Raw genomic sequence first — 17,136 nt, forward strand, 5'->3', positions numbered from 1 at the left:
GATCAGTGGCTTGGGTATATTGTGACACAGCAGGGAGCCCTGGCTGAAGTTAGGTCAGACTGCTCAGGAGAAGGGAGATGGTGGGGCTGATATTCAGAACTGATGATCACAAAAGGCCTCCACCACGTCTCCTCACTGATCAGAGCCACGAGTATGGGTAGGTTGGTCAAGCTGTATTTGTGCAACTCAGCAGCAGAGGGCGACAACTCACTGAAATTAGGAGCTCAGACTAGGAGAAGACATGGAGGTGAAACACAAGGGACCTTACACATGGGCAACACAGAGCAGAACAAACACAGAGTGACGGTGCTCAGTCAGAACATCGATCGACTATGGTGAGGACAGAGCCATCAATCAGTCTCAGCCCCGGGAGCAAATGTAGCAAACTACTGCACCAATAATTATATCAGAGTGAACAGAAAACAAGCCGGCCCGTTGTACTCAGGAGCAGTGTTTCGGCCCGGGATAATTCCCTTCAGAAGAGCACAAGAGTGACCAGTGACCACAGCTCATGGGCTCAGAATCACGTAAGATGAACATGGAACAGGTTGGAGGCACAGGTCACCGTCCCCCAGTCAGAGTGAAAGCTCATCCAGTCACGCCTACCTTTAATGGGGTCAAACATCTCTGTCAACTCTTTCGGAAATTCCAAGTCTGTGAACAAGAAAGCAGAACAGTGTGTTAGGGCACCTGGACCCAATGAGGCTGTGGGGAGGGGGGGGGGGGGGGGGGGGGGGGGGAGGGAGGCACAAGTCAGGACAGGCAAAAGTGAGGACTTCAGATGCGGCAGATTAGAGTCAGGATTAGAGCGGTGCCGGAAATGCCCAGCAGGTTAGGCAGCAACCGAGGAGCAGGAAAACCGGAGTTTCAGGCCGGAGTCCTTCCCGATGAAGGGATGCTGCCTGACCTGCTGGGCATTTCCAGCACCACTCTAATCTTGACACAAATAAAGACAGGTTGGGCCAGGAGAGCAGAGGTGGCCAGATGAGGGAAGGGGGTGAGAGTAGGGAGGGAATTCCCCAAGTGGAAGGGGGAAAAGGATAGAAAGCATTCATCACCCAAAAAAAAACAGTGGATTTTAACATTTTGAAGTTTCTTCCACAGCCAGCCACCACTTCTGCCTCCTGGTAGGGACACTATTCAGAACAGGATTCAGTGCATGAGCCTAAAGTCATTGTTTCTCCAATGCCCTGCAAGATGAGGAGTGGGCAGGAACATCTGGATTTGGAGCAAGTCAGAACAGGTCAGCAGAAACTTGACATGGTTCTGGTCAAGGCAACTCAGAAATTCAGCAATCCAGTAAATGCCTCTAACCTGCACATAAAAGAGATCAAGACTGCATACAAGATTCAACGTGTGTGTTTGAAAGGATTACAGCAAGACTTCCTGACTCATGTATTCAAATCCTCTTGCCATTAAGGCCAGCATCTCATTTGCCTTCCAAATGGATTGCTGCATTTGTACATAGGCTTCCAGTGACTTATGGACAAGGATGCCCAGATCCCTGTGCACATCCCTAATTCCCAAACTCTCAGCACGATGGTGCATTAAGACCCAAACTAACAGAGGAGAGGCAGCAGAAAGGACACTGACTGTTGAACTAGGCGTGGTGACTGGTGGGGCAAACAAGGAGGGGACAGTGATACCAGTGAACTGCAGGAGGCACGTCAGGGCCCTAGAAGGAAAGCAAAACCAATACCTCAGCTAAAAACCAAAAGCCCCATTTTGTCCAAACAGTTTGATCAATGTCCTGCAGTACAATCCTGGTATGGTTAGACAAGCCTGCCTTCATTACACATCACCAAATCCAGAACTGCCTGTCCCCTCATGGGCTCTGCCCCAGTCTGCTCCAAACAAAAGCCATCTTGCAGACATTGCACAAATTTTTTTTCTTGAATCCGTTACCAAACTAATTTCCCCAGTCCACCTGCATACTGAGGCCCCCCCCCCCCAGGATTAATGTCATGGCCTTTTACTTATATGCCTTTTCTATCTCCTGATTTACTTTCTGCCCCACATCCTGACTAGGAGGCCTGTGCCCAACCTCTGTCAGGGACTTCGTCCCTTTGCTGTTCCTCAAATTGAGCCAAGAGGATTCGAGGCCTTCTGACTCTACATCACTGCTTGCTGACAATTTAATTTCATTTACTAATAAGGTAACGCCACCCCCTCTGCCCATCTGCCTGTTCTTTCAGCAGGCCATAATCCTTGGATACTTAGTTCCTAGCCCTGATCCCCTTGCAGCGGTGTCTGTGATACACACATCATATCCACCAACTTCAATCCATGCTACAAGCTCATTTACCTTGTTTCATATATATTTTGTGCATTTAAGCACAACACCCAGAGTCCGTGTATTGAGAAGGGGAGCCCAGTCATTGTTCGCCCCTGCCTGAAGTTAGTTAGATTCCTGACCTTTTCCATACTCTCTGTCCTATTGCTTGTTCTGGAAACTTTAATAACCTGTGCTGAGCCCTACCCCATTTTCACTTTTTCCATAACTTTCCATGCAACTAAAACTGCCTCCCAGCACCCCTCAACAATTTAGTTCAAAGCCTTACCCACAGCCCTCGTTGTGAGATTGGCCAGGACTCTGGTGCTGGCCTGATTCAGGTAGAGCATATTCCATCAGAACAGCTCCCTCTTTCCCCAGTACTGGTGCCATGAATCCAAACTTGTTTCTCCCTATCTTTAAGCCATGTGTTTACCTCTTTAATCATGTTGACCCCACGCCAATTTGCTTGCAGCTGATGTACTAATCCAGAACGTACCACCTTTTTGGATCTGCTTTTTAGATTTAGCCCTAAGCAAAACCTCTTGCCTCTTTTCGTCCATTTTGCTGGCATCTACATGGACCACAACAACTGAATCTTTCCCCTCCCATTCCCCAAATTCCTCTATAACCAAGATGAGATATCCTGAACCTGGGTACCAGGCAGGGAAACAGCCTTCAGGACTCTCGATCTTGGCCACAGAGAACAGGGTCTATTCCCCTGACTGTACTATACAATTACATTTCCATTTCCGACCGCTCTTGAATGGTTCACTGTACAAATGTGCAACGGTCAGTTTGCACATCCTCTACCGTCAACCCCCCCACACAGGGAGTAAGGATTTCAAACCCCGTAAGACGAGCTCAAGGGCAGAGGCTCCTTCAGCACTATCTCTGGGATCCCCCGACCTGCCTCTCTCATAGTCACACCCTCCTGTGCCTAACCACTGACTCAACTTGAGGTAGTTAATCTAAGGGGACTGACTGCCTCCTGAAACACAGCGTCCAGATAACTCTCCCCCTTCCTGATGTGTGGCAATGTTCGAAGCTCATCAATTCTGAGATGGTGTTCCTCAAGCAACCAATTCCTGCTACAAGTGTGGGCGATATGAACCACAATAGGGTCCACCAGCTCCTATAGCATGCAGTTCCAACACCTCGCCCAGCCCAACACCTCTACTTTAATTACTTGGTTCTTAATTTGATTTTTAAAAATGTCCTACTGGCCTCTCAGTTTGTAGCCTGTAAACCTTTTCCCTGATTATCTCGGAGGGATGTCAAGACAGACTGGACTACGATCTTTTGCCTAATGACACCCTGCAACACCAAGCCATACACTGTGTCCCGAACTGCAGACACATTGTGTGTTCATCCTTTTACACGTGATAAAGAGTCAGTTTGAACAGTGCTAGAGTTTGCTGAGGGGAATGAATGTTCTCTTGTGTACCAGTGGGCTAAGATAACATGTACTAGCCTGGGTTTGAGAGTTAGCATACTGCGAAGGTCACAGTCATGGAACTATCCCCTTGTCACCTGTGTTGCAAGGGGTTCTCTGGCTAGCTAGAAACCAGCTAGCTAGCCAGACAGAAGGAAACAGGCCAACAGAAAATACTCTCCTCTCACCCTTGTGCTAGAATTCAGTAACCTCAAAAGGAATCAGAACAACTGAATCTCAACCAAACTACAAAACTGAGCAGCTTGAAATTGACTGTTAAAAAACCAATGTCAATATTACTGGTACCTCCAATGGCTGCAATGCTCAACAATCCACTCTTCATGAACAATTCACACATCCATATATCTTTTTCGAAACTTTTTCATTTGTTCGGACTCACCTCTTACTTCTAATCTTTACCCCTGTTGCCCTACTAATTCTTTCCTTTCAGTAACTAATAAGCTCTCTTTATTAATTTAAGAAAGTCTGGTTAAAACATCACTTCATCTGCATCTGGGAGAAATGGACCCTCATTGGAAGGCCTTCATTCTTCAACTAACCTTGTTGCGACCAGCCGAGAGAGGGAGGGAAGAAAGAGAGAAGGGGACAAGAATGAGGAAGAGTCTCCCGCATCCATCAGCTTAACAATTTGTGGTATCCTGCCTGGAATCATAACGAATTGGGAAATGCACCAAGGGCCTGACTGTAACAATGCAGCAATACTCAGGATTATAAACTAATCACAGCCAACCCCAAATCATTATTCTCAATCAGAGCTAGATATAAAGGGAGGAAATCCCAGGGGCTGAGAAACCATAAGCCATGAACATGCTACATTAATCACATCACATCTCAAAGCACTCAGAAATACAGCATCTTAGGGATACAAACTGAATAAGTCATTATATTTGAATGAATCAATAAATTCGGGTTTCCACTTTCTCTCCAAAGGGTCTGTATCATAACCACTCACTCACTGAAATACTCCTACAGATTTGTTTGGAACATGCTCCACTTCAAGAGCAGGCTATATTCTACTCTGGGGCCTACTACTCAGGACAACGTGACAGCTCTTACCATGGTCTACATATTCAATCCCCTTAGAATCTAAAATAAGTAGACATTTCATTTCTTTTTCAGTAAGAAGACAATCCATTCACAGTCATTCACTTTATTTCAGCACATTGTTGACTTTTACATACATCCCAGTTTCTGCTTTGCTTCAGTCATTATCACCGACAATGGTGAAGATAGCCTTAAGTTACTATAATTACAAAGTCCCATATCTCTTTCACAAGATTATCTTCCCTTTGCCCAGATTTCATTTGTCCCCACGTTAAGCAATTTCACCTGCCACATATCTGCCCATTCAACAATATCATCCTACATTTGTACGTAATACCTTTAACACGGACAAAGGTCCCAATGGCTTTCTGCAAAAGCATCATCAGGAAAAAGACTTTTATACCAACCTGCGAAAGGGGTTATGTCAAATAATGAGGGGTATGGACAAACAGGCAATGTTTGATGAAGGGCTCATGCGTGAAATGTCGATTCTCCTGCTCCTTGGACCTCCTGACCTGCTGTGCTTTTCCAGCACCACACTCTCGAGGTGACTTTTGAGGGTGTATCTTTGAGGACAGCAGGGCAGAGGAGTGACAAGGTTCCAAAGGTATTTCAGAGATTAGGGCCCAAAGCAGCCAAAGGCCAGAGACATCAATAGCAAAGCAATTAAAACCAGCCATGTCCAAGAGAGGTGGGCTGCACATATCCTGGAAGGTTGGGGAGCTGCTAAGACATCACAGAGATAATGGGACCAAACCATGGGGAAGGATGAAAATCATAGGATCCCTACAATATGGAAACAGGCCATTTGGCCCAACAAGTCCACACCAACCCTCCAAAGAGTAACCCACCCAGACCCATTCCCTTATTACTCTACATTTACCCCTGACTCATGCACCTAACTCACACATCCCTGAATAATACGGGGCAATTTAGCATGGCCAATTCACCTGACCTGCACATCTTTGGATTGTGGGAGGAAACCGGAGCACCCGGAGAAAACCACGCAGACACAGGGAGAATGTGCAAACTCCACACAGACAGTCGCCCGAGGCTGGAATAAGGAAGAGAATTTCAAAATTGAGAAGGATGAAGAACAGAAGTTTAACTTTTGTTACAGCCAGATAGGATGTCACGTGACTTTAGCGAGAGCTGCCTCTTTATAATGGTGGGGCAAAAATCTCTGAGCCTTAGATTCAAACACGGCATTCTGAGAATGGATTTTGAAGATGACGACATGTTGAACAAATTTGGAGAGGAGAGGGAGGTTGGGGATGAAAAGGAATGGGCTTTGTTTTCAGCTGATGATGGCAGATTTGAGGGGTGGGGGGGGGAAGGAGATGGGAGATGAGAAAACGGAACTGTTAGCAACATCAGCTAACAAAAGCTCCGTGTAGCTCACATTTTTTCAATTTTGCAATGTGCCACTTCATTAGCCTTGTAATGTTTGCAAATTAGCTTCCACCTCCAAGCTGTAGGTCCGAAGACCTCAAAGCACATGCCGCCCAGAAAGCGGGAAACGTAACTCACCCACAGAAGGTTCAGTTTTGATCGGTACAAAGGAGGTAGTGGGGTTGGATAAAGACGTGCTGCTGTCCAGCGAGGCTGAGGATTCCAGCGGCTGTGTTTCCATGGTTACGGACTGACTGGTGGGTGTTGGCAGCAAGTTGAGAGGCTCCAGGCTTAAGACATTGCTGGTGTTGCTGGGGGACTCTTGCGCTGATGCACTTGGCACTGAATAAGAGGGAAGGGCAGAGATGAACAGCATTAGAAGTCAAGGCAAAATAAATCTCTCCCAGTCCAAAGGGAGAGTTGGCAGCTCATGTCCAACGTTCAATGCCTTGCGATAAAGCCTCCTGTAAAAGTGACATACCAAAAGAGCCAACACCAGCCAATCAGAGGTCAAAGGGCACCTCTGCTCACATTCAACACATACCGAAAACTCCACTTGCTGATTGTTTCACATTTCAATTAATTTCTCAAAACTTTCCCCAGTCACAATAGCAGTTAAGAGGCTGAGTGCAGCACATCACCATGGTGATATGGACAAGACAGTATACAAGTGACAACTCTTTTGCCGACAGAGCAGTGAAAACTGGGTCGCTGAATACATCGGAGGGCATAATTGGACCAATTTCTAATTGACAATGGTTATTTATTTCTTTGGGGTGGTGAGCGGAGTGGTGGGGGGAGGATAGAACAGAGAAACAAAAGTGGAGTTAAGCTTGTGATCATATTAGCCATAATACAAATTCAAGGGAAATGAAACATCAGAGGAGTTAAACGTTTAACATTACTGGTAAGGAAGGCAAAGCAATAGAAACAGTAGGTCAGGTCAATGGCTGCAAATTCTGCAGGAACTCATTTCCTCTCTCCCGAGTGCCAGCCCACTAATTACAAGGCATCACTCTGGAGTGTGATGGAATAGTCTCCGCTTGCTTGGATGAGTACAGTTTCAAGAACACTCGATGACATCAACATCATCTGGGACAGGCAACGTCACTTCATTGAATTGACCAGGTTCTCCGACGAAAGGTCGTCAACTGGAAGCATTCTGTTTCAGATGCTGCCTGACCTCCGCAATTCACTGACACTTATTTTTCACGCCCAGGGTTCCAGCATCTGCAATACTTTGCTCACATTCACTCGTGAGATGTGAGGTTTGCTTTAATTCACTAAAAAAAATTTAAATACTCGACTGCTCCAACATCAATCTGTGTTCCTGAGCAGCGATAATCAATGATGTGCACTTAGCAAGCTCAGTGAGCCATGTCCTAAATGGGAACCCATGTTGGCGACATACACAAACTGACTAAAGCTGACCAGTTCCATTCCACTGCCTCATCTACTGTTTGACCCCCTGACCGTGATGCTGAAAGCTCACCGTAGCGCAGTGGGCAGTGCTCACCTGTGGGTGTTGTTGCTGTGGGCTGAGGCTGGGTTACCTCTGGGACAGTGGACGGAGAGGCAGACCGGGCTGGTAACGTCGGCTCAGCCTCCTGGTTACTGGCCAGAGCTGGCCTCTGTGGGGTGGTGGGCGTACACTGGATCATGTCTTCAGGTGGGGGCACGGGTACCACCACTGGGGAGGACGATGAAGTGTCCTTGTTCACCAACAAAACGTTGATGGGACCGGTCGTGCTCTTCAGGTGGATCTGGTATTTCTTTTGTCCATTCAAACCCTAGAACACAAATAACATGCAAGCAAGCTGCTCGACAAAGGTTGGGGTGGGAGAAACATTACGGGGGGAAGGGAAGGAGGGGGATGAGGGGAGGAGCAGGAGGAGAGAAGAGGAGGTGTGAGAATATCAGATTAAATACTCACGCCTTCTGGAATGGGGACCTCTAGTTGGGTGCCCGAGGGTGCCTGGATGGCTAACAACGTATCACCTGATCAAAGAGACAGAAGACATTATGAGAGGGAGAGTGTGCTACAGAAAGCTGTGAAAGCCACTCAGTGAATCACCAATGTCCTCAAAGGCACTGGCGACGGTCCCAAGGCGACAAGGCCTTGTGACACCAAGTAGGATAAATGCACAGTTCAGCACTAGCCCCTCTAACACCCAGCACAGAAACTCCCAACTGCCATTCTGCTTCGGGTTACCAAGAGTTCGGTGCATTCCCTGCATTCATTCACCCCCAAATCTTGCATAGGTCTTGCGTCCAATCACCTTCCCTGCAGGATCATCTCCCACCCCACCAAACAGATCCCAGGAACTCCATATGGACAATTTCTTACCTTTAAAACATCGGCACATATCCTCATGTGTCACATATGCTAGTGTAAAGAACAGTTAAGGAGGCAACGCCAAGAGCTCGCTCACTCCCGGCTGGTGAAACTGTACTCCGCCTCTACGCAGACACCAGGAGAAAGGCAACCGACTGTCAAACCTCCCACTGTGTTCAGGAAGGATCGACATGCAGATGGCGTGTGTGTGTGTGTGTGTACATGTACGTACTGCAGGCACATGGATGGCAGCATGCTAGAGACAGCGCTGAAGACCACAGGGTATCAGACAGAGGAGGCCCAGACAGTCCAATAGCTCACCCACAACCGATGCAACACTAGGCTCCTATACCTGATTATACATAAACAATAGGCGTATGGGCAAGGTATCCGAGGCATGTCATTTGTGTTCTCGGGCTTGAATGACAGAAGAAATATCCGATCCAACCGAGGAGCACGACCGGTCCCATCAACGTTCTTCGCCCCAATGGTGGTACCCGTGTCCCCACCTGAACCAGTGGGAAATAACGGAAATGGGTGGGAAAGATTAAACTACAGTCGGTGTTGCCTATTCACACGGGGAGGAGGGTTGTGCAGTAACTGAGTGCGGGCAGCAGGGGTGGAGGAGGGTGTCCAAGTGTTTCTTCTGTGGGAAAGCCAGTCTCTCAGAGAGCAGTTCGCGAAGTGGGCAAACTTGTGTTGGTATTAGCGAGCACAGCTCAGTGCGTTTGGGGGAAGTCTGAGTACACAGCTGAAGTGGATAGCGCCAGTGTAGTGTTTTCAGTACTTGATCACTGAGTGAATGCTACACCAATCGAAGGATGCTGGGGGAGGGGGGTCACAGATTTTAAAAAAGGAGCAGTTGGAGAGACCAAGGTCTGTGCCAAAGGATATCTGCTGTTCTCGATGTCGTCCGTCACGTTCTGAATGCTCTGTTGGACCCAGACTCGCTGCTGGTCGAGCTCCTGCTCTCGTCTGTCCAAGTCCTCGATCTCTGCCTTTAGGTCTATCAGCTTATCTGCAATCTCTCGGGTGTTGCATCCAGGACCCACTCCTCTGTGACCGAGTACAAAGATAAAAAACGGTGTAAATCCCTGCTCGGACAAACATATTCAGGAAATAGAATCAGGCCAATAGAGGGAGTCTCTCAGCTTAGTTCAATGGAAGAGTCGAGTGCTGGAAGATAGCTGTGGCCATTCACCCTCCCCGCACGAGTCACCATCTCCACACCTGACCATGCCATTGGAATAGTTGGATAGAATCCAGTTTGGTGGTGATGCGTGCTGTCAGGAAACAGCCAGCTAGTACTTCTTGGGCTCACACATAGTCAAACTGTCGGCATGTTCATAACTGACAGACAAATCCAGCCAGCCCTACACCAACTGAGAACAGGCAAAGATGGAGTGAAACTCCCGGATAGCCCCCCCAGATACTTCTCGATCCACCATTCCACCCCAGAATAAATGACCCACACCCACCAAACATCAATCCTATCCCTCCCCCTCTCCCCGAAAAGGATTAGTCAAACACACTTCCTCAGGAAGGAAGCAGACATGGCAATTTGCCTTAACACCCTCTGAAATAGAAACCAAATGGACAAAATATTCTGAGTAAACAAAATACCATCATTTCTAGAATGCCCATCTGGTGTTAAGACAGCACAGGAAGGTGAGACAGTACTGGAAGAAAGAAAAATGAAAGTTACCCCTAATTAAAATAGTATTAATGTCACAGTGACCTTGTTCCAATTTCCATCCTCACCAAGCCTCCCTCTGTGGGGCTCGAGGTTTTACTTTATTACTGGGATGGGGGAGGAGAAAGAGAGAGAACGGACACTGAGAAACAACTCAGCAAGAGTGTCTACAAACAAGGCAGGATTGTTGGAGAGAGTGCACTGTAGATGTTTCAGACTGATAATTAAATTAAACCAAGAGGAGAGATTACATAGTAGAGTTATAGTCCTGCAATTTAAAGGGCGGACTGCTGAAAGTTTTCAAGATATTTAGGACAGCAGATAGTGTAGGCAGTTGAAAACTATGCCCACTGGCTGAGGAGCCTGTGACTAAGGGGTAGAATCAAAAAAACCTTTCAGAAGTAAAATTAGGAAACAATTCCACCACCGAGCGTGTGTGTGAAAGATGACGTTTGGAATTCTCTTCTGCAAATCGTAATGATACTTGATTAATTGTTCACTTCAAAGTCAAAGATTACAGACTGTCCTTAACCCAAGATATGGAAGGGAATGGAGTAAGGATGGGTAGATGTTTCTAGGTCATGGATTCAGAGGTCAGGTATGCCGCCACCAAATGGGAGAGAATGCTCTCCAGGGGTTGAATAGTCACCCCCTATCAATATAGTCATAGAGTCATGGAGATGTGCAGCATGGAAACAGACCCTTTGGTCCAACCCATCCATGCTAACCAGATATCCCAACCCAATCTCGTCCCACCTGCCAGCACCTGGCCCATATCCCTCCAAAGCCTTCCTATTCATATACCCATCCAAATGCCTCTTAAATGTTGCAAGTGTACCAGCCTCCACCACATCCTCTGGCAACTCATTCCATATCCGTACCACCCTCTGTGTGAAAAAATTGCCCCTTAGGTTTCTTTTATATCTTTCCCCTCTCACCCTAAACCCAAGCCCTCTAGTTCTGGACTCCCCACCCCAGGGAAAGGACTTTGTCTATTTATCCTATCCATCTTTACAAAAACTTAACAGCTTGACCATAGTGTGGCATAGAGAGATTCAACAGTGGCTCTCAAGAGGGAACTGGTAACTAGGTGCAGAGAAAATAAAACTTGTAAGGTACAGGAAAAGGGCAGAAGTGCTTTTGTACAGTCAGCAGGGACACGATGGCTTGGATGGTCTCCTTCTGTGCTGTAAACATGCTTAATTCTTCAATAGGAGTATTCTCCAAATTGGGATGTGGTTTCGTGAGGAATGGGCAATAACCATGGCTGAAAGACAACAACAGAAAATGGAGAGGGAAATGTGTGCACTTCTGTCTGGTCATTGCATCACGCTCTCTTTCACGGACTGCAAAAAGGTGAAAGGATTGAATATTCCCTACTCAAATACTCTAGCCCTAAGAAAGGCAGATGTTCTGAACTGAGTGGTATTCAGTGATGGACACTGGCCCAGACCGAGTGCACAGCTGAAGGAGCCAGCCAGTTGTTGTTAGAAGCAACCTTCACTCCTTCACAACTGGAGCCAGTCACACTACATGTCGAAGGTCAGAGCCAGTGCGTGGAAAAAGACAGGTCTCCATACCAAACAGAGGTAGACATGAGACAGCAAAGATATTGAGGTTCAAAGGAAGGTTATGGAGCCAATAGCTGACCTGTAAAACAGCATTTCAGAACAGAGCCCCAAACATTTCACACTGCGCTTTTAAATTACCCAGAAGATCAGATGTTGGCCGGAATCGCTATTCTGACAGCCACAGATTCCACCCCGGTGAGGGAACTGGTCAATTACTGATGCATATGCAAGAGACAAGGATAATGAACATTAAACAGAGGTAATGTCCTTTAGGGAAGGAAACTGTTGTCCTTATGCGGCCTGTCCTACAGACTCTAGATCCACAGGCACATGGTAGACTCTTAGTTGCCCCCAATGGAGGTGGTCGTGGTGAATCTGGCATCACTGTACTGGGAACACGTACTTACAGCTACCAAACTCAAGGCAAGTCAGAGAGATAGAGTGATAGAGTTGTGGCCACAGTTAACACGGAAATCTCAACTCAACCTGCAACCTTTCTGCTACTTATTGCCCTAATAACAGCTCAGATGTGAACAACCAGAGGGTAACTCTACCCCAGCTTCACCTGGCATGGACAGCAACATAATGGAATTAGTGAACTCCACAATCCATTGAAACCAAATCCTTTCGAACTGAAACATCCCCTAACCTACCACCATCTACAAGGAACAAGGCTGGAATTTACTTGAATGGGTGCAGCTCTGACAACACAAGATCAACACCATCCTGGACAAAGAGTCTGCTTGATTGGAACCCATTCATCACGTTCAACATTCACCACCAATACTCAGTAGAAGCTGTGGGCATGATCTACAGGATGCATGGTGGTGACAAACAAAGGCTCTTTCAAAAACATCTTTCAAACCTGCAGATTCTGTCACCTAAAAGAGAAGGGCAGCAGATGCATGACAATACCACCACCTGCAAGTTCCCCTCCATATCACTCAACATCCTATTTGGAAATACATTACCGTTCATACATCACCATTGGGTCAAAATCCTGAAAGTCCTACCAATCAGCACAGAGGGAAGCCCTACATGCCTTGGATCAGCTTGAACCAACTTACACAGTCAGCCTACAGCTGCTGTTAATATTCAGGATATCCCTACCAAACCTGTTTAACTGGTTCGGAGAAAACTCTTGAATCTTGAAGCTCAACATTTGTGTCAGAGATTTTCCTTTGCGAAAGGGAAACTGTGTTTATCCAATTTGTTAAAGCTTTTTAAAAGTGATAATAAGCAACATGGGTACAGGACATCAGGCTAAATGCCACATCAAAGGTTACCATACAGAAGAACTCATGGTAAAGGAGCTAACAGATTTACATGGACAGACAATTTTAGATTAGATTAGATTAGATTAGATTACTTACAGTGTGGAAACAGGCCCTTCGGCCCAACAAGTCCACACCGCCCCGCCGAAGTGCAACCCACCCATACCCCTACATTTACCCCTTACCTAACACTACGGGCAATTTAGCATGGCCAATTCACCTAACCTGCACATCTTTGTGTTGTGGGAGGAAACCGGAGCACCCGGAGGAAACCCACGCAGACACGGGGAGAACGTGCAAACTCCACACAGTCAGTCGCCTGAGGCGGGAATTGAACCCGGGTCTCTGGCGCTGTGAGGCAGCAGTGCTAACCACTGTGCCACCGTGCCGCCCAGCTAAGAGAAAGAAAGATAAGGGATAAGGGGGTCATTTTGGGGTTGGCAAGCTGTAATTAATAAACGGCCACAGTAATCAGTACTTTGTCCTCAACTATTTACCATTTATATCAATGGCATGGACAAAGCGCCCAAACATGTTTGCTCTCTTTGCTGATGACACAGGTAGGCGAGAGAGTAGCTTGTGAAAAGGACACAAGGAGTCTGCAAAGGAGACAGGTTTACTGAGCAGACAGAAATTCAGCAGATGGAATATAACGTGTAAAAGTGTGAGCTTAACTACGTTGACAGAAGCTTCGAAAAGCAATGAAAAGTGACGACAGAGCTCGGAGGTCCACAAGAATTGGGGTGCCCTGTAAGTCACAACAGGTTAATCTGCAGACACAAATGTGTTGGAGAAGCTCAAAGGTTCTGAAGAGGAGTTAAACAGGACAGGAAACATTAACTCAATTTATCCATCCACAGATGCTGTCAAATCCCATGCAAGGACTGCACAAAACACTATATAGGACAAACAGGAAGACAGCTAACGATCCGCATCCACGAACATCAACTAGCCACGAAACGACACGACCAGCTATCCCTAGTAGCCACACACGCAGATGACAAGCAACATGAATTTGACTGGGACAACACTACCATTATAGGGCAAGCAAAACAAAGAACAGCCAGGGAATTCCTAGAAGCTTGGCACTCATCCACAAACTCCATCAACAAACACATCGACCTGGACCCAATTTATCGGCCACTACAGCGGACAGCTGAAACTGACAACCGGAAGCGGCAGGGACAGGCCACTATAAATGCCGGAGGAAACACCACAGAAGCGCTTCACAGGAGGCTCCCAAGCACCGAGGATGTCACCTAGACAGGGGACGAAACTTTTGCAACAAAAACTTCCAGCTCGGCGAACAGAACCACAGCAACGAGCACCCGAGCTACAAATCTTCTCACAAACTTTGAAGATGCTGTCAGAACACAGCGAATGCTGGGGAAACCCAGCAGGTCTGGCAACATCTGTGGTGACAGCAGAATTAGCGCTTGAGTCCAGTATGACTTCTTCACAACCTGCTGAGCTTCTCCAGCATGTTCAGTGCTTATTTCAGATTTACAGTATCAGTAGTATTTTATTTGAGAATGCAGATACAAATGATTGGGAAGACGTTTGGAATGTTGGCTTTTATTGCAAGAGGAAGCAACCACATCTGGTGTACACTTTTGGTCTCCTCATTTAAGAAAATTATCTCAGAAGCAGTTCAGAGAACATTGACATGACTGATTCCAGGGATGAGGGAAAACGAGGAAAGGTTGAGTAGATTGAGTCCGTGTCCATTGGAATTTAGAAGAATGGGAAATTGGATGTTTGCCCTGGAGAAAGATTAGAACTAGAAATAGAGTTTAAAAATGAGGTATTTTCCATTTAAGAGAAATGTTTCCTTTCAAGAGGGCCATATGCCTGTGTCATTTTCTTCCTCAGGACAATGAGGCAGGATATTTCAAGTTTGAGAAAGAGACAATAATAGAAGTTCCCGGAGAAGCTCAGCAGGTCTGCCAGCACCTGTGGAGAGAAATCAGAATTAACCTTCTTCAGAAATCCTGACTGACAAGGGAGTCAAAAGGTTATTGGATGGACAGGAAAGTGAAATTAAGGCCATAATCAGATCAGCCACGATCGTACTGAACAATGGAACAGACTTTAGGAGCTTCTCATTCATATTTAGAAATGTTTCACCATTTTGGTTCTACTAACTCGATCCTAGTGATCCAGCATGGGCAGCCATTTTGACAGCTCCTATCAAAGGGTAAGTGCAGGATGTAAATGTGAGATTTGGGTGTCAGCGGGCCCTCTTCACTTTATTAAACAAACTGACGATTAGGAAAGAAATGCTGGCCCTTTAATACACCTGCAGTTTTTTAAAAAATCACTCCTGTCTGACTGGAGAACAATGGAGTAGCCTGAGATGCCAGAGAGTGGTCATGTCTGCCTCTTTCTCAGCCTCTCTGGGCCTAATAGGGGTCCCAGGGGCACCGTAATGAGCCACGGTCAACACCAAAACTAGTCAACACTGGCAGAGATGAAGGAAGAGCTAAGCAACGGAAAATCACCAAGCCCTCTTTTCCCTGGTCATATGGTTCAGATGAAGTTGAAAATCGTGGCGAGGAGGCAGTCATCCTACTAACTGAAGAGGAAAACGTAAAACCATGAAACTCTGAGAAATGAGCAGAGGATTTACCCTTCGTCACATGACTGCTGTTACCCACTCAACAAATCTCAGAGTTTCAGACAGAACAACGTTTCACAAAAGACTGTCTGAGAGCTCTGAGGTTTGATATCCCAAAACTAGTGGGAGAACCCTAGTTGAGCCTGCAGAGGAAATCAATACTTTAGACTAGCACAATGGCAAGACAAGAGGGAAGAGGAAGAGACAGTATGGTGCAAGAAGATTAGGGATGAAGATATCGACACAGAAAGTGGTATTATTAAATGTTTGCTCTGTTCCTGAGTTTTTCAGACACACTCACTTCCACTGAATGCTGTTTTTCGATTTCTTCTCGATGAGCCCGATGCCCTCCAAGACGTTGGTGATGTCATATATCCGCCGCTTCTGTCGCACTGCCAGGGTATCTGCTGCCTGAACAGAAAACACAACTTACATTGATTACACAGCACAGTAAAGTGCCATTCAGCCTAATTCATTGAGGCTAGTGTTTAAATTCCACACACTCCGTACCCTTATCTAACTCAATTAACATATCCTTCTCCATCTCCCTCCATATATGTCTAACGTCCCCTTGTATATTTCTGTGCTATTTGCTTCAACTACACCCGTGGTAGCGATTACCTACATTCTTTATGTAAAGAGGTTTCTTCTGAATTCATTACTGGAACGTTTTTTGTCTTTATTCTTTGCTGGAATATGGGTGTTACTGACAAAGCCAGCATTTTCTGCATATACCCAATTGCTCTTGAATGGAGTGGCTTGCTAGGTCATTTTACAAGGCAGTTAACAGCCAATCATGTCGCGTGGGTCTGGAATCAGCGGATTTCCTTCCCTAAAAGCCATTAGTACCTGGCAGATCTCCATGACAATTGCCGCATAGTGGCCATTCGGACAAGGAAGTCTGGGCTCAGGACCCACCTTGGTCCTTGAAGGAGATAAAGGAAGCAGGAAAGAATGTAAATAATGAATTAGGACGGCTAAAAAGGAGGGTCCTTCAAAAGTAGAATTAAGAAGAACTCCAAAGCATATATTACGAGCAAGACAATAGCTAGGGAAATGTTAAGTCTACTCAAGGATAAAGAAAGGAGTGGCGCCAGAGGAAGTAGGTGAGATTCTTAATCAATACTTCACACTGGTAATTTACTAAGGAAGGGGACATGGATGATGGTAGCATTACAAAGGGGTATGTTGATATTCAGGAAATATCATTACCAAGATGGTGGTGGTGTCATGTGTCTTGAAAAACAATAAGGTAGCACGACAGCTCAGTGGTTAGCACTGCTGCTTCACAGCACCAGGGAGCTGTTTTTGATTCCAGCCTTGGGCGACTGGCTGTGTGGAGTTTGCACATTCTCCATACGTCTGCGTGGGTTTTCTCCAACTGTTCAAAGTTGTGCAGGTTAGGTGGACTGGCCACGCAAAATTATCCCATAGGGTCCAGGGATGTGGAGGCTAAACGGGGGGGTTAGCCATGGGATAGGG

At 46.4% G+C, this 17,136-nt stretch overlaps 1 protein-coding gene across 1 annotated transcript in view; it reads right to left on the reverse strand.

The window, feature by feature from the left end:
* Nucleotides 1-16,533, reverse strand: part of e2f4 (E2F transcription factor 4) — a 28,667-nt gene extending 12,134 nt beyond the window's left edge. The window contains exons 1-8 of the mRNA XM_087996062.1: nucleotides 16,504-16,533; nucleotides 15,956-16,065; nucleotides 9,393-9,555; nucleotides 8,512-8,554; nucleotides 8,098-8,162; nucleotides 7,681-7,954; nucleotides 6,303-6,506; nucleotides 607-654 (exon numbers count right to left, since the gene is read on the reverse strand). Of these exons, the coding sequence (XP_087852188.1) occupies nucleotides 607-654; nucleotides 6,303-6,506; nucleotides 7,681-7,954; nucleotides 8,098-8,162; nucleotides 8,512-8,554; nucleotides 9,393-9,555; nucleotides 15,956-16,065; nucleotides 16,504-16,518 (922 nt within the window). The 5' untranslated portion in view covers nucleotides 16,519-16,533. The remainder of the gene's footprint in view (nucleotides 1-606; nucleotides 655-6,302; nucleotides 6,507-7,680; nucleotides 7,955-8,097; nucleotides 8,163-8,511; nucleotides 8,555-9,392; nucleotides 9,556-15,955; nucleotides 16,066-16,503) is intronic.
* Between the last annotated feature and the right edge of the window lie 603 nt (nucleotides 16,534-17,136).

This window comes from Chiloscyllium plagiosum, unplaced genomic scaffold (genome assembly GCF_037043375.1).
Source record: "Chiloscyllium plagiosum isolate Xiang-an unplaced genomic scaffold, Cpla_swu_hap1 HiC_scaffold_17, whole genome shotgun sequence".
NCBI lineage: Eukaryota > Metazoa > Chordata > Chondrichthyes > Orectolobiformes > Hemiscylliidae > Chiloscyllium > Chiloscyllium plagiosum.